General features: G+C 31.0%; 3 protein-coding genes across 3 annotated transcripts; 2 read left to right on the top strand and 1 right to left on the bottom strand.

Moving 5' to 3' along the window:
- The first annotated feature begins 4,502 nt into the window (after positions 1 to 4,502).
- Positions 4,503 to 5,234, top strand: LOC110656970 (uncharacterized mitochondrial protein AtMg00310-like). The gene has a single exon (XM_021813985.2). It carries the CDS (start codon positions 4,503 to 4,505, stop codon positions 5,232 to 5,234), a length of 732 nt encoding a protein of 243 aa, XP_021669677.2.
- A 3,131-nt stretch (positions 5,235 to 8,365) lies between these two features.
- Positions 8,366 to 10,567, top strand: LOC110657020 (probable cysteine protease RD19B). The gene is made up of 4 exons (XM_058141423.1): positions 8,366 to 8,877; positions 8,974 to 9,093; positions 9,752 to 9,998; positions 10,083 to 10,567. Exons 1-4 carry the CDS (start codon positions 8,407 to 8,409, stop codon positions 10,361 to 10,363), a joined length of 1,119 nt encoding a protein of 372 aa, XP_057997406.1. The 5' UTR covers positions 8,366 to 8,406; the 3' UTR covers positions 10,364 to 10,567.
- A 1,808-nt stretch (positions 10,568 to 12,375) lies between these two features.
- On the bottom strand, positions 12,376 to 22,169 carry LOC110657019 (V-type proton ATPase subunit a3). The gene is made up of 18 exons (XM_021814064.2): positions 21,809 to 22,169; positions 21,335 to 21,379; positions 20,461 to 20,583; positions 20,264 to 20,371; positions 19,353 to 19,463; positions 19,090 to 19,263; positions 17,780 to 17,917; positions 17,472 to 17,579; positions 16,093 to 16,200; positions 15,844 to 15,992; positions 15,169 to 15,322; positions 14,755 to 14,915; positions 14,473 to 14,679; positions 14,170 to 14,353; positions 13,986 to 14,069; positions 13,706 to 13,899; positions 13,281 to 13,340; positions 12,376 to 12,938 (listed from the first exon to the last, which is right to left on the bottom strand). The coding sequence occupies exons 1-18, from the start codon at positions 21,953 to 21,955 to the stop codon at positions 12,734 to 12,736; spliced, it is 2,460 nt and encodes an 819-aa protein (XP_021669756.2). The 5' UTR covers positions 21,956 to 22,169; the 3' UTR covers positions 12,376 to 12,733.
- Between the last annotated feature and the right edge of the window lie 497 nt (positions 22,170 to 22,666).

The raw sequence follows: 22,666 nt of genomic DNA, 5'->3' as shown, positions 1-22,666 counted from the left end.
CTCATAAAAAGTCTTTAAAATCAAAATTAATTGAGTTAGTTTGATAATTATGTATTTTTTATTTTAATATATTTATTTTTTAACATATAGTTAATATTTCATAAATGTTAAAAGAAAATTTACATATTTATAGAAATTTTCAATGCATTATATTACTTGAATATTTTTTTGTCAAATTATATTACTTGAATATTTTTGTGTAAAATTTAATAACACTATTAAAATTAACGTAAATATAACTTAATAAATATTAAAATTTTTATTTTAAGTAATTAAAATTTAATTAATTATTTAATTATATTTATTTATTTATATTAACAGATATTATATTTAATCTATTTTTATATATAATTAATTTTTTAATAATACCTATCCGTTGAATCATCAACTTATTCATTCGATCTCTTTTCTATATCAACACTGAATCGGGTCTAATAACACCGTATTACACTTATTCAAAACTCATTTTCAGCAAGTCATTCAATTCAAGGATTCTAAAATAATAATTGTAATTAGGTAATAATATATTAATAATTTAGTTATTCTGAATGCGTGATTTTCAATAGGATGGGTAAAATGAATAAAATTAATGTGTGATTCTGAATTATAACGCTGAGCAAAATTCGATTCAAATCGAATCGAGTTAATTCGGTTCAATCGATTTAATTTTAAAATTCAATCAGTTTAGTTTTACATTATAAAAATTTTAGTTATTCTGTTCGATTCGATTTTGAAGAGAAAAAAATTGATTAAATTAAACCAAATCAAATTGTAATTTTTATATTCAAATCGAACAAAATCTAACTGAATCAATTTTTGAATTGATTTATTTTTATGGGAAATTTATGAATTATATTTAATTATATATATATATATTAATTGTTTAATTTCATTGATCAATGGTTATTATGTTCAAACCAAAATCAAAACTAGACAAAAAAAACTTGAAAATCAAATCTAAATTAAAAAATTAATAAAAAATCAAAACTGATCGATTTAAACCAAATTAAATCGAAATAGAGTGATTCAATTCAATTTAATTTAATTTTTTATCTATTTCGATTCAATTCAATTTTTAAAATTTAAAATTTAATTTTTATAATTTAATTAAATTTAATTCGATTGAAACCGAATGGTCACCCTTACTGAATTTATAATAATGGCATTTGATTATTATTGTCCTTACATTGGAATGCTAACACTGTGTTCACATTGACATTTCCTCAATCACTTTATTCATTTATTATCATTATCAAATTGGTGATATTCATCCACCCAACTCATGTCATTGACTTGACTCTAAATTTCTATTTTTTAATGATTGACTAGTTTAATTATTTATATTTTATATGATCATGTGTATATATATATTTTTATAATTTTATTAAAATATAATTAAAAAAACACATTATAAATATATTATGATAGACTCTTTTTTTTTATTTTACTTTGAATGAAAAATAATTTAATGAAAAATAATTTTCATGTATTAAAGATAGAGATAGATACTCTTTTTTAAAAATAATATTAAATCAATGAAAATTTTAAATATTACATAATTATCAATTACATATTGGTTCAACATATTGACATATTCATATTAATTTTTCATATTTATATTTATATTTTATTTATAGTTATTATTAAATTTATATACAAGTTCAATTTAATTTAAAATATATTAAAGTGAAATTAAAATTGAGAAATTATTTCAGAGTGTGATGTGATAAAGGACCAATAGAAGGAGACAATGGAAAGTAATGGTCAGTGTGGAAAAATGGTCACCAACCTAGTCCTAGTGACAGCTGACAGCTGCCAGCTGACTGTCCTTCCTCCTTATAAGGACAAAATGAGTGGACTCGTATATAAGGGCCCTTTTTTTTTAGTTATAATAAATTATAAATAAAAGTATAATTAGAATATATAACTGAATAAAATATAATTATTTATGTTCATTATTAAATTAATATTTATCATTAATTAAGTATTAGATAAAATTAATAAAAAAATTTTAATAATTTAATTAATTAAGTTTGATGGTCAAGTTCAAACTTGAGTTTGTAGGCTGAATAAATTTCAGAGTTTTGAAATTATTTTTTTAATAAAATTATTATTTTAGATGTAATTGAAAAAAATAATTTGAAAAAAATTATTTTATTATTTTAATATTTTTATAATTAAAATTAATTAAATTTAATTTTTAATTATTTTTTAAAAAATTAATTTTTTTGAATATGCCCAAAATATTGGCGCAAGAAGAGAGTATTCACCTTTCCGATCACGTTACGTGTCTAAACTTGTGATTCCAACTATAGTGTCCGTCGAAGTAGAAGTCATCCATGACCATAGAGGTCTACTTGGACCCCTGAACGAGTAAGCCCAAGCCCAATGCTCCCATAGCATATTATGATGTGACCGTTCTTGTGAACTAGACAAGCTCCTCTAGGTGCTCCAAGCACTTTCAATGAGTATTCTAGAGCCCTTATCAGAAGTATTGTGTACTCCAAGTTATTATAAACTTGGCTGGAAGCATTAAATAGTCAATTGAGTATATTAAAAATCCAAGGGCTCGAGGAACTCCTACTCAGTCATGGCACTAAAACAACTATTAAAGTAAGACATTAATCCCTAAATAATCGTCGCAGACATCCTTAAGGCATAATATCAATAGCTACCATTTACTCTTTGACCATTTCTTGCCTTGCCTTGTTCATTAGCATTTACTCTTCACTTCTTCAGTCTTAAACACTTCTTATCCGCTCACAAAGATCCCTTTAGCCTACAAAGCGATCGTCACCAACTTTCATGGGTTGTTCAGCACTTGCTAGTGATTGTATGAGTCCATCCTATGTTCTCATTCACATAATATTCATCTAAGGGCTCACTTGATTGCAGAATTGTTAAATATAATCTGAACTTGAATAAGATACAAGTGTAATTGTATGAGTCCATCATAGGGATATATATATATATATATATATATATATATTTTATTTTTTTTTTTTTTTTTTTTTTTTTTTTTTTAAATCAAAAATCACATTAAAAAAAATTTATCAAAATTGTAAAAAAAAAAAAAATCGAATGAATTTTAAAAACTAATTAAATAAAAAAAATTGATCGATAAAAAAATTTGTGTTTTTAAAAAAAAAACTGCTCTCCCGTAGTCCATCCTATGTTGTACCGTTTGCAGTTGCTCTTGTGCTTGCTGATCACACTTTGTAACTCCATATTCTATTTTGTTTCAACTGCTCCTAATGCAAGCTTAACTGCATTCTCCACTATTAACTTTATTCACAATTGACTGCATACCTTTAATTGGATAAAATTATTCAATACAACCTTTGTAGATTTTAACAGTTAATTATAATAAGATCCATCATAATTAATAATTATAATAATTAATAATTTCTTCTTGAACAATTTAGAGTCTTCTCTTAGCTCATATATTTGTATTTTATTGGGCTCATTTTGGGCCTTTTGGGTCAATGAATTATGATTTAAAGTCATGGGTTCATGGGCCAGACTTGCCTTTAGGCTTTTAAGATTTTAATTAATTTTAATCTTAAAATCTATTAATTAAATAGATCCAAAATTAAAAGTTAATAAGTCGTATTATTCACACATTGTATAATTTATTTTTTATTAATATAATTTAATATTTGTTTTTTATATTTTATATTTTTAAAATCATATTAAATTTTTGTTAATATTAAAATTTTTAATTAAATATATTAAATACAAATTAAATTTTATTAAAATTTTGAACATTAGTATCATTGTCCTGTCATCAAATAATAAAGGATTTAATACCTTATTTTTTCGGCAAATGTATTTTTTTAATTTAATATCAATAATTATTAAAATAAAATTATTAAATCAAACATTAACTAATACTAATAATTAATTTTATAATTAAAAAATAAGTTAAAATGAAATTTCAAATCAATTAGGTCTTATTTAATAAAAATAATTTTATTTTTAAATATTTTATATTTTAAAAAAAATATTATTTTTCTAATAATATTAACTGTTAAGTAATGGTAGACGCAATTATGAAAATATTTTTGAATGATTAAATCAAGGAATCATCTAATTTTTTTTAATAAATATTTTTTATTTTTAAAATTTCAAATATTTTTTTTATAACAAATAAGATAAGAAATTAATTAAAATGAAAATTTAAATATTTTATATTATTTAAATTTTAAATATTTTATATTTTTAAATAAAATCGACTTAAACAGGTAGAATTCTTTTGCCAATTTTATTTTTTTAAACATGTGACATAATTTTGTGAGCTTATTTATATGCTTTAGCTTATATATATATATATTTATTTATTTAGATGTAAACAACTTCAAATACCAATTATGTGCAATTGGCATTTTAAAACTTATAAAGGAACTGGCAACTTGCAGTTATTAATTTGTAAATTAATAAATGAAGAAAACCTATTTTTTTCTTATTAAGATTGGGCAATTCAAGCAGTTGCTTCTTATGTAATGTCATCTTTCAAGTTGCCCAAGGGTATTATTGGAGATTTGGAGAAATTGGCGGCTAAATTTTGGTGGAGGAAATCATTTGATTCTTTCAATATCCACTGGTTGAGCTGGAAGAGACTCACTTGCAGTGAGAGTTTAGGTGGCTTGGGTTTCAAGGAGCTGAATTTGTTTAATGCAGCGTTGCTAGCCAAACAAGCATGGCAAGTTATTAAGAATCCTGAAGCTTTATGGGTTAGAGTTCTTAAGGGCGTCTATTTCTCTTTCTCGGATTTTTTAAGGGCGTGTAAAGGGAATAATTGCTCATGGGGTTGGAAGAGTTTACTGGAAGGCAGAGAAGCTTTGTCCAAGGGGCTTCGATGGAATGTTGTTGGTCCTTCTTTTCTTGACGCTTGGAATGAGCCATGGATTCCTTCTTTGCCATCTTTTAAAATACAAAGTGCAAGGCCTCCAGATAGTCCTGTGATTTATCTTGCGAACCTTATCAACAGCGCCACTAGTGATTGGGATCAAGCAATTCTATATGCCTCCTTCTCTCTGCAGGAATGTGCAGCTATCTTGAAAATTCCCCTTAGTTCCATCAACAGAGAACCAAATCTGGTTTGGCATTTCTCCCAATCTGGAATTCCCCCTGTCAAGTCTATTTATTTTATTTTGAAGAAGGATCTTTCAACAGCAGGCCCCTCATCTTCTCAGGCAATCTCTCCACAAATGTGGAACTCTATTGGAAGTTGAAGGTTCCGCCCAAAATCAAGTCTTTTATCTGGAGAGCTAGCTCTAATGCCTCGGCTGCAAGGGAAAATCTCTTCAGAAGGAAGTGTGTATTGTCTTCAAAGTGCCCTCTGTGTGATTACAGGTCTGAATCTATTGAGCACTTATTTTTCTTTCGTAACCATGCCAAAGCTGTGTGGTTTGGTTCGCGGCTTGGTTTCATTCCTCGACAAGAAGATTTTGGTTCTTTCTTTCAATGGTGGCAATCGTTAGTTTCTTTTTCTCAAGCTAATGATAGTAATTTAATTATCTTGGCTAGTCTGTTGTGTTGGCAGATTTGGAAAGCTCGGAATTCAGCAATTTTTGATAATATTCCCCCGAATCCCATGAGATCTATTGTCAAGGCGCATAATGCTTTTGAAGAATTGATCTCTTCATTGGTTCAGCAAAACCATTCTTACTTAGATGTTCGGACGGAGGAGCGTGTTTCATCTGTGTGGCTTGCTCTTGTTTCTGGGTTGCTTAAAATCAATGTCGACTCATCTTTTGATCCGGCTTCCTCTTTAGCTGGGTGTGGTTTTGTGGTTCGTGACTCTGAAGGAACCTTGATTGATGGGTGTGCTGTTTCTTTTCATTCTTGGTCTCCTCTTGCTGCCGAAGGTTTTGCGCTTAGGGAGGCAATACTTTTCGCATCCAGCAGAGGTTTTCTTGATGCCTCTATTGAAACTGATTCTTTAAAGCTATCTCAGTTTATTCTGTCTCGTCTAGTTCCCATCCCTTGGGAATTAGAGGCTATTATTCATGATATTCGAACTCTGTTGTCATCTTATCCCTTGCTCTCTGTTTGCTTTGTTCCTAGAAGTGCAAACTCTTGTGCAAATTGGGTAGCTAGAGCTGTTCGTTTGGGTTGTTTATTCCCTGGATGGACTTTTGTTCATCCTCCCCAGTTAGATGTTGAATTGGAATGATTGTGAAGTGACTTGCAGCAAGTTAAAGGAGAAGAACATAAATGTTTCTGCAAAGCTAAGCTCTGAAAGTGTATTGAATGAGCATACACAGAAGCTTACGCATTGCTACATTTTATTTTTAATTTATTAATAGTTGCTTGGTTTTTCTTTTCGCCCAAATGGATTGGAAAAGAATTGGCAATTCGGTTTGGAGTTCAGTTTAATTAACTCATTTTTCTTTTTACAAAATTTTAATTATTGAATTTTCTTTTATCAAATTATAACTAAAACTAAAATGAAACCATCAATTTCAAATCAAAATCAGTCCAAAAGCAGACCATGACAATGTTTAATCCAAACCGAGCAAACTTTCTAATCATGCTCAGCTATATGGTTTTAGCTTGAAATCAATAATTTTTATTTTGGTTTGATTCAATTTAATTTTAATTAAATTTAATAACTTTAATTTTTAAATTATAATCAAATTTGTCAATTTCAATTTCATTACAATTTAATTTAAGATTAACTTTAATTCGTAAAATTATTCTATTTATGAGAGGTCACATATTTGAATCATGTAAGCAGTCTCTTAATAAGATAATAAGACTACATATGTTAATTATCTACAGAATTCATGAGTAATTATTATTGTGCTTAAAGTTTAAATTATTAATAAAAGTGCAACTCTAACTCTTTATAATATAGCAGTCCAAATATTATGGACTGAATGAATCTGGCCAGTGTACTGAGGCATCTTCACTTAGTTTCAATAATCTTTCTCCCGTCTCTATCAGTGATTTGAATGCAACACCTAAAACAAAATTTTTTTTTTTTAATTAATTTCAGTCTAATTTTAATATTAAATTGGAGTAAATTGGCCACATCTATCCTAACTAGTAAGCAATAAACAAAAAAGTATGCAAATTTATATTATCCAATCATGATTTCATATAAGATAATTTATATGTAATGATAAATTAATAAAAAATATATATAATAATTGAGTCTCATAAAAGAATAACTACATGAATCTGATAAAATTATTACTTAATAATTTTAATAACTATAATAATATACTTATTTATTTTTATTTATTGTTTTGTATGAATTAAATGTATAGAATAATAGCTTTATGATATAATTTCTTCAAAACAACCCACCATTCAAGCACTCCACTCCTCTTCCGCCACGTGTCCTCCTCCCATTTGCTTGTCTCTTGTCCTTCTCCACAAGCAAAGGCTAGTAGCTTGAATCCCATCCCAATCTTTCCTTTACACGTATCTGTTCGCTTCACTCAACTCCACTCCACTCCCGCCAATACCACGTATTTTCCACCTGTAATACCCGTATAAGCTTCATTTAGAAAAAAATTATTTAGAACAACAATTTAAATTAATTTTAATATATTATAATTTAATTTCTAAAATTTAATAAAATTTATAATTTAATTTATATATTTTTAAAATTAAATAATTTATTTTATAATATCTAATAAAATTTAGAATTTAATTCTACTGTTATAATAATAATGATATAGATAAAATTTTATAAAATTATAAGGATTTATTTATAAATAGTTATAATATTTAAGAATTAATTTATAAAATATATGAATAATCAAAATTTTTAAGGATTATAATGTAATTAATTTATATTTTAATAATTTAAATTTAAAATTTTTTAATTTAATAAGATTTATATTTTAAAAATATATAAATTAAATTATTAATAAAATAAAATAAAATTTAATAGACTAAATTATTAATAAAATAAAATCTTAAAAATTAAATTATTTTTAAATTAAAAAAAATAAAAGTATTTTAATTATTTATGTTAAAATTTATGATGGTTTAACAAAATTTTAACTGCATAAACTAAATTATGAGTTTTATTCAATTTCAAGAATAAAATTACTTAATTTTAAAAATATAAAAATTAAATTATAAATTTTATTAATTCTCAACCCTTTAATTTTTACATAATTAATGTAATTTTTATTTTTATAAATAATTTTTTCAAATTAAAAAAATTAAATTCTTTTACTTAATTAATTTATTTTTTTAAATAAACCTATTATAATTAAATTGTTAATAAAAATTATTAAATTAAATTATTGTAAAATTTTAAGTATATCCTAAACAGGATAAAGCCAAACCTACGTATTTTTATACACTCTCTTTTATATATATATATATATATATATATAGCTTGGTTTTGGCTGTGGCGTCTAACCTTCGTCTGCCATAAGCATGGTTCTGCGAATCTCCTACGTTCTTTTCTCTCTTCTGTTTGTCTCCGCTGTCGTCGCGGAGACCTTGACTTCATCGGGTCGCGAGGATCCGTTGATCAGGCAGGTAGTGGACGGCCAGGATGAATCGTCCACGAGCCCTCATCTTCTCAGCGAGGAGCATCACTTCTCGCTCTTCAAGAGCAAGTTCAAGAAATCCTATACCTCTCAGCAGGAGCATGACTACCGCTTTAAGGTGTTTAAAGCTAACCTAAGACGCGCTGCCCGTCATCAGAAGTTGGACCCGACGGCCAGCCACGGTGTCACTCAGTTTTCCGATTTGACTCCGGCTGAGTTTAGGAGACAGTTTTTGGGGTTGAGGCGGCTGAGATTGCCTAAGGATGCTAATCAGGCCCCGATTTTACCTACCAATGAATTGCCTGACGATTTTGATTGGAGAGAGAAAGGAGCCGTTTCTCCAGTTAAAAATCAGGTCTTTCTTTTCTTTTCTATGATTTTTTTAAAATGATATTATATTTATATGTTGTGGATTAGGGTTATTGATGATGGTTTTTGATTGGGGATTTAGGGTTCGTGTGGATCGTGCTGGAGTTTCAGCACCACCGGGGCCTTGGAAGGCGCTCATTTCCTCGCTACCGGAGAACTTGTTAGCCTTAGCGAGCAACAGCTTGTGGATTGTGACCATGAGGTTGGCTTTTTTTACATGTTTAATTAGTCATTCCTTTATTGATGATTCATTATCAACAAGTTCCTATCCATAATAAATTTGTGATTGATTGTTGTGTGTGGGTGTATAAGTATTACAAGTGCCAATTTTAAATGCTAGATTCTTATTTAGCTAATTGCTTCTGCGGGCTGATGTTGATTCGTTGTTATGCCTGTTGTTGTGGGCTGATGTTGATTCGCTGTTAAATTATATATTTTCAAGGTAAGAGAAGATGTTAATTAACCAGTGAGTTCGGTTGACCCCAGTCTTGCAGGGGATGTTAATTGATTGAGATGCGTTAGCTCCAATGCTTGGAGCAGGTTACCTTACCTATGAAGTAGACTGATTGAATGGATTATAAATTATATAGTATGGATTCAGATGGTCTTTAATGTTGTATTAATTTATGTACGGATTTTTTTTTTTTGGATCTAGACAAGAGATCCACTATTAAATATATCTTGTTTACGACTGGGTCTAGGCATACATAAATGCCTGGGGAAGTGGGGAATCTTCTTGTGAGATTATGATAACATCATTTTAATTATGTATATTGATATATTGGGTAAATTGGCTGCTCAAAAGGGTGGTTTTCTCAGATTGCTTTGTCTAAATCAAGTAACCTTGTGCATATCTACAGTGCGATCCAGAAGAGGCAGGTGCATGCGACTCTGGTTGCAATGGCGGGCTCATGAATAGTGCCTTCGAGTACACTTTGAAAGCTGGTGGTCTAATGCGTGAAGAAGACTATCCATACACTGGTACAGATCGCGGTGCTTGCAAATTTGACAAGACCAAAGTGGCAGCAAGAGTGGCCAACTTCAGCGTTGTGTCCCTTGATGAAGATCAAATTGCTGCAAATCTTGTGAAGAACGGTCCTCTTGCAGGTAAATAGCGTGAGTTTTCAGTTGAATTATATGATTAGTTGTTCTTTCATGTTGTCCCTAACTTAAAGCTATGTTTGAATGCAGTGGCTATCAATGCAGTGTTCATGCAGACGTACATTGGGGGAGTCTCATGTCCTTACATCTGCTCAAAGAGGCTGGATCATGGAGTTTTGTTGGTAGGGTACGGTTCGGTTGGCTATGCTCCTATCCGGTTGAAGGAGAAGCCATATTGGATTATCAAAAACTCGTGGGGTGAGAACTGGGGAGAGAGTGGATACTACAAAATCTGCAGGGGTCGTAATATTTGTGGGGTAGACTCCATGGTGTCAACTGTTGCAGCAGTTGTTCAAACCCCATCACAGTAGGTTGTCAACTCCAGACTCCAGTGATGTTAACGTTGGATCTTTGTATGTAAGGCATGTTATATTATTTCTCAGCTTTATGATTCGAACTCTTGTCATATTCACCCAAAGCTTTGGATTGCAATTTCTTGGAAAATTCCTTTGCTTTGGGATGTAAGAACTGCTGGATTGTCCGATTAGAAATTTCACATGCTTCAGTTATTGTAATTTGTCTTCCAGTACAGCGTTGTGGGGATATTTCTTTATTAATATAAAATTATTTTTATATATAAATAATCATTTATCAAATAAAGTATATATTTTATTAAATACAGAATTATTATTCATTAAATACAGAATCATTTATCAAAGCATTGGCACTCCCACATTCGTTATGAAAGAATTTCAAAAAAGGGTTTTGAGATCGTTAATGAGTTAAACATTTGTTTTTAATTAATTAAAGTTTATAATTTAATAGTAAATTCAGATGCGGAAAATTCATATAATAATTTTCCATTTACAAATCAGTTTTGTTGAAAGAGTGAATCAGTGATTCGTGTCAATAACATTCGATTCTCTCTCTCTCTCTTTTCAAAATGTAATGTCGTTCATTTTTTTTTAGAAAATTTTTTTTTTTGGATTTTTATTAAATGTATGATTTAAATGTATTTGATTGATATGTTCAATTCTCAAAAAGTATAAATGCATTAATAAATAGTGATTGTAAAATTGATATAAATACCCATTCTCTAAATACAAGTGTGATATTTAAAATATTTAATTTAGTGAGGTGTTCTATATTGTCTAAACATTCAACTCACATGATAATAATAATCAATCTACAATTTTTTTTTATGACACAATTATAAACAAAATATAATAAAATGTTTTTTTTATGAAAAAATATAATAAATTCTTAAATTTAATTTAATTACTTTTTTTATGTGAACGTATATTAATACAAAATAATATCATGAAATTTTTTTCATCCAACTATAGAGAAAAGCCAGAGGATTAAAGTTGGAAGAGAATTTGATACTAAATAAGTTGAACTTTCTTGGGTTAGACATGAGGATTTACTTATAAAGAAGTGAAACTCATCAACTTTCTAGGAAGTTAAAGAATTATGGCAACCAAATAATTTAATTTTTCATATTAAATTAAAATAATTTTTTAAGTTATTTTACATGTATCAATTTTCTAAATAAAAAAAATTTAAAAATCAATTTCTTAATTTTACTAAGATTTAAAAAATAACTTAAAATCATTTCCACAATTTTCTTTTACAATAAAAATTATGTTTTCTAATTGTTTCCAAACGGAAACGATGACTTTTTATAATAAAAAAAAATTATATTATAACTTTTCATATTTAATTAAATAATTATTTGAAAAATATTTATTTACAAATATCATATCATTATAAAACAAATGAATTACACATTAAAAAAATTAAAATAAGTACTTGATATATTTTATAAGAATGTTTTTTAATTAGGAAATATAAAAATAATATTTTATTATTTTAAATAAAAAATTATTTTTTTGTTATTTATAGTTAAACACATTTTATGAGTTTTCTTTAACAATAGAAACTGTTTTCTACAAGTAAACAATCCCCAAAACTTCCTCCTAATTTACCCAAAGCAAACGAAGCGAAGAAGTATTGGGAAGGAGTTCCCAACTCTAGCTTTTCTGTTCGTTAGTTAAGATGGTTTTTCAGTTTTTTCAACTGCAGTTTGTTAAGAAAGCTGGTTGTTAAGGTGATATTTCAACTCATATCATTTCCTTTTTTTCAAGTTACTCCCTTCTTCCCTTTCTGATCATTCCAGCGTAAACTATATTCAGCCCATGTCACTCTCACAATCAACATAAAATTTTCTTCCCTCATACAGGAGTACTTGCAGTAACAAACCGCACCATCTATATAAGCTAAAACTGGCTCCTGCCACCATTGGCATTGTAACAGGAGCCACTCGAAATCTCATGGCTACACAAGTTTTCTAGTCATGGTAAAATTCCAATGCAAACAAACATAAAAGCAACGATCTTTGTATAAACCATAGCCAAAAGAAGCTACATCTTTTCTTTTTATAAATAAAGCAATAAATAAGTAGAATAAATTAAATATTCTCATTATTACCTCGGCCAGGGTACTGCCATACCATACAAGCCCACCAGCCAAACAAGAAAACTGCTTATTCCTTCCAATAGAACAGAACAATTGGATGGGAAAGAAGCAGTGCTCAAATGGTAGAAAGCTGCCTCAACTCACCCTTACAAGATTAATACGAACTTCTGGTCATGGTTGAATGAATAGAATCAACACCAATTCATACCAATGCACACCGAGTACCATTTTCTTTGATGCCAACCATGATTTGAGTCGGTGAATCAATCATCTTCATCGCTGAGCAATGCAAATGAAAAAGGATAGAATTTATAACCATCTCCCTCATAGAACTTGTTTTGGAATTCCACCCAATGAAGTCGCAAAGCGTGTAGGAAAGCACTGAGAGTTTCCATCACCAGCAACACACCAATAGTTGCAAAAATAAAGATGATGATGCCGACAATGAGGATAATTACATTGTTGAACCTGTGTGACATGTAAAGCAGTGTCACTAATATCCATACAAATGTTTGTACATATTTTAGATATCCTTTGACTGCTAGGTTGGTTCTTTTGACTGCCTTACAGTTCTAATTATTTCACGCAAAGAATAGTTCACTGTGCAAAATGCAATAGATAATAGGAGTTGTCAGGATGGTCCTTTTGTTTTTTATAAATAATTTTTTTGACATATAAATAAAATTACCATGACAGGCACAGGTATATTCATTGGTTTATCTCATAAAGGGGCATGAAATTCAAAAGCTATGAACTTGAAAAAAACTGCTTTACTTGTCCAAGAAAGAGACGTCAAAGAATGTAACATACCCCCAAGCAAGGAGAAGAACCTTCTCATAGAATACACTTGACAGTTCTGAATGGGCAAGACTGCAAAATGGAAGACACAAGATAAAGCACATAATTAGTCCCATCAGAAGGATCAGATGCCAGTCTAAATAAAAAAAAAATGATGGAAAAGTGACTGCAGCCAATTATGTGGAAGATATCTAGGTGCCAGTATGGAAGGATGGGCTCTTCCTAGCAGGTCATAAGAGAGCTCCACTCACAAGCAATAGACAGACAAGTGCCTAACCGTATAGCAATAGGTGTGTCAAGCATACATATTGTTCAATGGACCAGCACAACACATATTCTGACAAAGCTATAATACTGAAATGATTTCACCCAGGTTTAATAAATGATCAAGGATTGAATGCAGACAGATGTGTATCTTCAACTTTACAGTGACATACCTGAGGGCCCATAGACGAAGGTAAGATGCTGTGTTTGAGACTGCTCCAAGCACAAACTCAATGGTATGTATCAACTGATGTACAAAAACTTCACTGAATTCAAATTCTTCATGACCATGGGAATCATGATTCACCTCCACTTGGAGAGACTCCTCGGTGATCTGAAGTGGTGTGTATGACTGTCCTTGGTGCCTCTGAAAATAAGACATTCAGAACTGATGGAAGAGAACAAGCAATAATGTACTTAATTATATGAAAGAAACTTGGCTAATGGAGATACATCTTGGTGTTGCTTCTTCAAAAGTAAAGGCTTTGGAAGCAGCATCCATGGTACTGAAACAAGGGCCAGTAATAACAGAACTTGCTGAAAACAGAAAGCATAATATAAGTAATTGGAAAGACTGCATGCCATAACAATGGAAAATGGGAATGTGAATAGAAAGAGGCTCAGAGATAGAGCGGACCTGAGCTATCTTTTGTCCTGCAAAGAGCTGGTTTTCTCCCAATTCGTCCGTTGGACTCAAGAACATATATATCATTACATGGTATAAATCAGCCTGTGAACCAGTGCACCACTTCACAATGATAAGGAGTGATAAATAGCCAAACAAGCTGTTTAAAAATATCATTTGGGGAATGAATTGAAACCTGGAAAATGGAAGAAAAAGGAGAGCTTTCAGTAACAACACATATTACTGTAAGCTTTCATGACTCCTGAAAAACTTGAAACATGCTTAAGCAACTAGCGTCAATGTTACCAAACTTACCAGATATTCAAGCCATTTCGAAAATAAACAGCATTGAAGTAACTCAATATGATACCAAGATTCATTTGGGCAACTCCAAGAAGGATTGACATTTTCATCTTCAAAGAGTTTAGAAATGGCAGCTCACTGCGAGTGCCATGCCACACAGGATCCACACCAAATGGGTAAGTGGAGCCCACCTTAATCAACCCCTCTGTAGTAGCATCCCTGAAAAACAAGAATGCATGGGACTGTTATATGATTTAAAGATCACCAGAAGTATTGAAGGCTTGAGTCAAATACCTGCAAGAAAGATCACGACATGCATATGCTGAGCTTCCAAACAGCTCAAAGGGAACTGAGAAGAACTCATTATAGATCAAACCGGTGTAAATTGAGAAGAGGGCCATCAACAAGATAACATAACGACCACCAAAGGTCATTTCAGTAATATCCCCAAGCTTCTGTAGTTCACAAGAAACATTACTAATTAGATTCTACATATAGCGAGGAACAAAATTTATTCTTGATAAGACAACATCTCTTTAGTAAGACAAAAGCAAAATGATTTGCCATTATACCCATAAATAAATTGGTGAAAGCTGAAAGACCATTTAAACTTAATTCAATGAGGTAAATGTTATAGAATAATATATCATGGTAAAAATCAAATGCATAAAATGTATGGTTGATGATATCAAATCATGAGTTGTTCACCTGGCCAGAAAGTTTCTTTTCCCTGATTATGTAGATTAGGGTTGCAAGTAACAAGCATATTCCATGCCCCCAATCACCAAACATGACAGCAAAAAGAAAAGGGAATGTAACGATAGTGTATACACCAGGATTTGCTTCTTGATACTTGGCCACCCTGCAATCATATTAAACAGCAACCTATTTCTATTAATAAAATTAACATTTTGCAAATACAAAACAAACAAACAAGAGTAATATGTGAACATATGAGCGCATGCATGCATACAAGTGCACAAACTTGTATGCATATGCAGGAGCAAACACATTCTACTCTTAGCAGCAAATTATAGAATATTTTATAAAAAATGAGGCAGCAATTTATTGTGTTAAAGATCAGTAAGTGACAGGCCAAATCATCTTATAACACATGTCAAACTGACATCAAACCATGTGCCTGGATTTCAAGCACACCTTCCATTATCATGTGATGCTCAGTCTATCATGTCATCTTTTTGGAAGAAACAGAAGCACATGGAAAAACAGCATGAAGTATCTAAATCATATGATTATAGAATGCGGCTAGTCATTGGCTCAAATGAGATCTGATTTGCTTGTATATTTATGATACATTAATTGCAATGCTAATACATTCACCAAGAAAGCAATAACATGACATTAATTTAGAGCGAAACTCACCCATATGCATCAACAATTTCTTGAAAAGCAGTAGTAAATTTATTTGTGCGAAAATATGTAGGTGGGGACTCCTTTGTATGCAAAACCTGGAAAATGGCCCCAACCTGTGAGTTGGAATCAAATGCAGCTCGTTGCAATGCTTCTTGGATCTGCACAGATCAAGATCAAATTAATCCAAGCAACATTTGATTGCATATGTTAGGTGAAAATTAAGATGAGCCCATTCTAAATTAAACTAAAAAGATTTACCTGCTTTGAGGCAAAAACAGGACTCCACCCCTCAGCGACAAGACACTTTTTTGTCACATCAAGACTAAGCATGTTTAGAGTGTGGTAGATGGATTTCTCCTTCCTCACCTTCATGAGTTCAAAGGGGAAATGATTAATGACTAAAAATAATCCAAACAACACAAAATATCATATATGTATTATCAAATTGATGCAGAATGTGCAAGGCACAAAAAAGGAAACATATGATACACATTAAAGGGCACAAGATTATTTCCAATGCCTCATCCATATATAAAATTATGAGGATGTGCAATGGATGCTGTTTGAATGAAATTGTCCATGAAAACAAGAACTCATTTTGTTGCTTTGGCAGGAAGATAAGGTTGTCCACCAGGCTTTAACTTCAACTGTATCCCCCTTGCTTTGTTTCCCTTTTTCTTTCACATATAATTTCTATAAATGCTAATCTAGTTTCATAGCAAACTGTTGTCTTGAATAAGATTTTTATTACACTAGATCAAGAAACATACCCAAAAAATAAATTCAGTTGATTAAGATAGCAAAGGTTCAGATTGCTTTCACAGTATCTTAAATCATAAAGCAATGGGAATATGCGATAATATCATAGTATATATTCCAATCATAAGCCATTTCTTGAATAAGATTTGTATGACGCCAGATCAAGAAACATGCCCAAAAAAATATAGCGGAAGTACCAAAAAAGTACCCATGGTTTAGGGCATTTTCAAGTAGGGTCCTGGTTTGTCAAAACCCAAACCACAGGACTCTACTCGAAAATGGCCCAAGCCACACGTTACTTTTTTGTGCTTTGCCCAAAAATATGTTCAGTTGATTATGATTGCAAGGTTCAGACTACTAATAGAACCAAATTTTGATTAATTTAAGTTACAAAACCCAATTGCATTGGCTTTAGTCTCTTGAAAGCCTAGCAATTATCTTCATATTTACATTCTTTACATGGAATAGAAATTACTGAAAGAGCAGAAGTCAATGGATGAAAAGTTGATGAGATGATAAGATCAATTATCAATGAAATGCCAATAATAATTTAAAAAAAAAAAAAAAAAAAAGCAGAGGTTTGGACAGAGAAATCCACATTTTAGGATATGAGAGATTGAAACCAACACAATAAATTAAAGGCAGAATGCCGCAATCACATATTGATGTTTTACACACTTATTGAACGCACAAGAGAGAGAGAGAGAGAGAGAGAGAGAATCACATGAATCAAGCACCTTAAACCAGTAAGCATTAAGCAACATAGCATATAGTCATGTTCGAACAAGAATCTATTAGAATTTTGCAGAGAAGCAAATGCATATAAAGAGAGAAGGGGCAGCTTTTCTGTGTGTGTGTGTGTGTAGATTTGAACAGACCATTGAGTTCCACTGCACAAATTGATCACCAATAGTCTGCAGCAAATTGCTCCTATGAAGTATTCCTGAATCTAGGGTAGTCTTCAATTCTGAGACTCTTCCTGAGACCTGACAATGGAAGTATACAAATCATTCCAACTCAAAAAGGTTTCAATAGCACATGCACAAAAAAGTTGACAACAGCAAAGTAATAGGGCACAGGATAATTACATTCAAATTTAAGTTTTAGATATTCAGATGAAAATAGAGCTATCATTAATTAATTTCAAAAGTTAAACAAAGCATCAACAAGAACAAAAGTTTGATACCTCATCAATCATCCGGTTTTGCTTGCCAAGATCCTCAGTGAAAGGATAACGATTTGCCCCAAAAGCTTCACATATTTTGAGTATTTTGGTTTTAGCTCTTTCTCCAGAATAGAACACAACAAATACGTTCTTCTCAGTCTGTACATTGGCATTCACAAGTCATGAGCAAACAAGATAGTGTGGACATACACACAGTTAGAGAGGTGAATAAATTTTCTGCACTAAACCCACAGTTCATGTATTAATCATAGACATAGCAGGATTTAAATGAATTTTCTATATATTATACACCACATATCAATGAAGGCTATCTTGTAGCTTTTGCACTATATTACTGCACTCACATCACAACATGCAAAAGCACATGCTTAGACCCTCACAAGAACTCAGACTGGCATGGCATACAACTAAATGTAATGCCAAAAAGCTCAAAAACAATAGTATAAGAATTGCTCAATCTCATTATTCAGTAAAATTCTTAAATCACAAATATTGTGACCTTATAGAATCAAAGGCATAGCATCTTCTCCATTGGCCTTTCCCTCTTGGAATTACCAAAGACTGATGGCCTATCTTAATCAATTCAAGATTAAAGGGATTATCTGTGTAACAAATAATTAGAGCTATACACAAACTATTTCGTAGAACCAACCATTGCATCATGCGTGTGGCATGTGATTTTTGAGACTTTTAACTCAAATATATTTTTTATAGATTTTTAAAATATAATTTTATATCATGCAAAATATATAATTTAATAAAAGTCCATCAATTCAACCCTCAAACCAACAGCTGTACCTTAGTTTATCATTGTCAAAGTTCAATATATACTCGATTCATGAGTCATGACTATAAAGATAGGCTTATGTTCCATTCAATTAAATAAAATTGTATTTAATTATGTTACAAATAATCTACATCCACTCAATAATATGAATAATATTTGAACTAAATTTAATAATCTATCCCAATTTAACTTGCAAATCACATTTATTATATGACATCACCATATGCCAATTAAAAAAAATAGTTGCTTGGTTGTGGAATTTTCTCTTGGTATTGTAGGCACTACAAATTATTAGATTTTATGTATAAGTAGGATTACATTTAGGGTTAAGATTAGTTGTTTTTTTTTTTTTAAATAATAACTCAACACTTACTATTGTGTCCATCATATCAATTAATGATTTGCTGTAAACATTAAATTAAAGCACGTACTTTTTGTCTGTTCAAAAGTTCTACCCTTATCCATACTTATATATCTAGCATAAATAACCACAGCAACAATATAATGATTAGCCAAAACTGACCTTCTCCCCAGAAACAGGATCAATTACAGGCTCCTCAATAGCAGCCCGCCTGATAAACACATTGCCCCTGGTAGCTCGGAATATAATCCTTTCAAATGCCAAAGACTTTTCTTTGGGAACGAGGCCAGTGAGAAACCCCAACTTTACTTGCTTTGATGAATCAGTTGATATTTCCTATGGAACATCCAATCAAGAAAAAATTCTATGAGCAATAATAGTATGCAGGTATTACTAGCATACTAAAAAGTTGTTAAAATTCATACTTGGTCTGCTAATAAAGGAGTATCTAGTGATTCTTCACCAACTTGACGTGATTCCATTTCCCTCTGCTGAGCAGTTGCGCTGCTTAATGCTGAAGAAAAAAACTCACCAGCCTAAAAGGAAGGATATCAAAATCTTGTTGACTTGTTTCTTAAGTATCAAAAGTGTTGAAAAAATATTTATTTCAAAAGATAAACATCTCAGTTGATGAGCAAAGAAGAAGAAGGAAAAAGACTTTAATGTAAAATTGAATTTAGATGAGAACAATCTAAACATTTGATCATGCGTGTTGAAGAAAAATAGAGGTCAAATATGAAGTACGAAGTCCTCAAGTTATGATAAGGGTAAAAACTATAAAAGGCTGCTTGTTAAATATATTCCAAACCTTAATAGCTGATAAATTGACATTGATAACATTTTTTTCTACTCCAAATTCTATAAGCATATTAAAGACATCAAATGCTACAGTTATCAGGTAGATTGGCATGACTACATGAAAATAAACCATTAAACTCAATTCTATCACACAACGGAATTTCCTCAATCATCTCAAAGACAGCTAGGCAGCTTGTGAAATCAAAGATATAACTATTTCTGGTGCTTAATTATGCTGCTTGAACAAGCAACTCAAAATCTAATGGCCAGACTTATCATTCAACAATGTCAAATTCAGCTTTTTCTTTTTCTAATCTATCCATAGAAGATCTGTCAACTTTGTTTATCTTTTTTATTTTTTCCTACCCTTCCTCTTCTCTGCATTTGTTTTCTCCTACCATATAAGTAAATAAAATCTTCTATACCAACTATTAGGGCATGTCCATTTTAAAATATTGGATGCTATTCCTCATGGCAGATTACGCATGCAAATAGAACCAATAATTATACTAGGTCATAGCAGAAGAAGTACTCATACCTTTAGGAGAACAAGCTTGTATTCTATAAGCTCATTGTAAGTACGTTGTAATTTATCATTATTTGCATTCATTTCCACGAGTTCTGCCTCAAGTTCTCCAAGTTTTAACTATCACACCCAAATAGAAGGGGAAAAAAAAATTAAAAGCATGACAACCAAAAGCAAATTCTAGACATATAATCAACTTCTTGACATACATCTAGGCCATCCATATCAATGTCAGTTCGTGTCACAGGCTTTGATGAAGGTGACACACCCGCCTTCTCCATTTGCTCCTTGAAAAATCGTAATTTCCGTGCCATCTCTCCACATTTTTTGATCTTAACAATAGATAGATAAATAAATAAATACTTCCACCACCAAAATTTTCTTTCAAACTGATAAGAGATTCACAGCATTTGATGACAGAAATAATATTTCACAACAGGAAAGAAGCAGCATTAGATCTTATGTATCTCCATTGTTCATATTATTGTTGTTCTCATTTCAATGTCCAAAATATATAAGGCACCGTTTTTTACTGTTTCAAACAGTTTTATGAGTTTAGTCTCTTATCCCGCTGTAAATTGTTGAATGCAGAGAATGAAAATGAAACTGATTATGCATTTTCTCGTAATCTCTTTTTATTTTTTTTGCCTCTGTGTGTGTGTGTGTGTGTGTGTGTGTGTGTGTGTGTGTGTTTTGATAGAAGTAATAAAAATAATTCCCAGAAGTGTATAAGGCTGTGTAAAAGGCAAGTCCCAATTGAAGAGGGAGAGAGACATAAAGGCAACAAAAACAGAACATGATTGCAATCTTCATTAAGTCATTTTCAAATTTCAGTATATGTAATAAAAAAATTGTCATAAATGGTTTTAAATTCTTATGAATTCTTCTTTAATTACTGCAACAATAGAAGTCCTTAGTCCAAGACAATGTAAACAAAATCAAGCAGTTTACCAGTTTCTCAATCTAGTTACTTTAACCATTATGCATTAAGTTCATTATTACTTTTCAATATTAAGTCACTCCTCTAGATACAAGCAAGACAAAAAAAAAAAAAATTGCAGTGTACACAGAACAAAAGCGCACCTGAGCAGCATAAGTTCTCTGAAATGGACTCTTCTCTGAATTGAGCTGGAAAACAAAATAACACAACAAACACACCATCAGAAGCTGAATATCTGATAAATCAGATATCACTATCTACTAACACATCATTCTGTAGGTAAAAATGATCCTGTTGTCAGGAGCAAGATACTATGACTAACATTCAACTTCTCTAACCAAAGATTGATAGATAATACCCTAGCAAAGATATAGAACCTGCTAGGATTTTCCCCCTACATATCTCAATCAGAACTCAAAATCATGATAAGATTTGGAATTTTAAGTCACCAAATTAGAAAGCAAAGAATGTTAGCAACGCAAAATAGAGCCACACAGTAGAAACTTCGAATTCAATGTCGAACATTAGATAGTAAAGAAGGAGAAAACAAGCAAGGGAACTGCACATATATCCAGATTAAATTAAAAATTTCAGTTTACAAAACAAACTGTACAGACATCTTTGAACTGAAGGAGACCGAGGTCGCCGAGATAAGAGACGGTGAGATGGACGGATTCGATAGGGATGATAAGCTGCACCAGTTGCATGGCCTCCGACCTGAACAGATCCATCGGCGGACAGCATCCTCCGCGAACCTCCCCCATATTTTTTCCTTTCCTGGCCTCGCCGGAAATAGACGGATTCGATTTCTCTTCCTCTCGTCTCTCCCAAGGAAAAATGATGCAGTGTCAGAGAGTAGCAGGTGGATTTGTTTATATACCGATTTCAATTTTCAATTAGAAATGTTTTTAGACGAGAGACCTCAGAGAGGACAGGGAGAAATGCCGTGTTCCTTCTGCTTATCACCACAAGCTTCCATGTCTATTACAATTGTGTCCCTATCATAGGAAGTTTCTTTTCAGTTTTACCCTCTGGGTGACTGATGGGAGGCCTACTTGCTTCCTTCTTACAATTTCCAAATTCCAGTCGGGATTGTAAATAATCAGATTTTATTATAATTAATTAAATCAATGGTAATAAATTATATAAAGTATTAGGCAATATATAAATTAAAAAAATATATTTTACAAGTTATTTTTTTTCACATTATATATTGGTGTTCCAAAATATGTCCAAGAGAAGGATAAATTGGACTTAAAATAATTTTTTTGTTCTTACTCAAAACCTTTAAAAAATTATAGCTTAGTTCAATCTAATTTTTCTATTGTGAAATGTGTGTGATACTAGTCAAATGATTAATTTATGCAGAGTTGGCTCATAAGCATTCAATATACTGATTTAATAGAATATATTGGCAGTCAATAAAAATTTCAGTAATCTGAATAAAATCACAATATAGCAAACAAAGCAGTAAA

This window comes from Hevea brasiliensis, unplaced genomic scaffold (genome assembly GCF_030052815.1).
Source record: "Hevea brasiliensis isolate MT/VB/25A 57/8 unplaced genomic scaffold, ASM3005281v1 Scaf1, whole genome shotgun sequence".
NCBI lineage: Eukaryota > Viridiplantae > Streptophyta > Magnoliopsida > Malpighiales > Euphorbiaceae > Hevea > Hevea brasiliensis.
Note: the sequence above shows the minus strand (reverse complement) of the source record. Positions and strands in the feature narration are given on the sequence as shown.

Bases quoted from the DNA above. Each gene is read 5' to 3' on its own strand.
- LOC110656970 (XM_021813985.2), top strand. From the start codon at position 4,503: ATGTCATCTTTCAAGTTGCCCAAGGGTATTATTGGAGATTTGGAGAAA.
- LOC110657020 (XM_058141423.1), top strand. From the start codon at position 8,407: ATGGTTCTGCGAATCTCCTACGTTCTTTTCTCTCTTCTGTTTGTCTCC. The intron at 8,878-8,973 runs GTCTTTCTTTTC...TTGGGGATTTAG, and splicing joins TTTCTCCAGTTAAAAATCAG to GGTTCGTGTGGATCGTGCTG. The intron at 9,999-10,082 runs GTAAATAGCGTG...GTTTGAATGCAG, and splicing joins GAAGAACGGTCCTCTTGCAG to TGGCTATCAATGCAGTGTTC.
- LOC110657019 (XM_021814064.2), bottom strand. From the start codon at position 21,955: ATGGGGGAGGTTCGCGGAGGATGCTGTCCGCCGATGGATCTGTTCAGG. The intron at 19,264-19,352 runs GTATGAATTTTA...GATGTTCCATAG, and splicing joins CTCCTTTATTAGCAGACCAA to GAAATATCAACTGATTCATC. The intron at 13,341-13,705 runs GTATGTCACTGT...TCCATTTTGCAG, and splicing joins CTTCGTCTATGGGCCCTCAG to TCTTGCCCATTCAGAACTGT.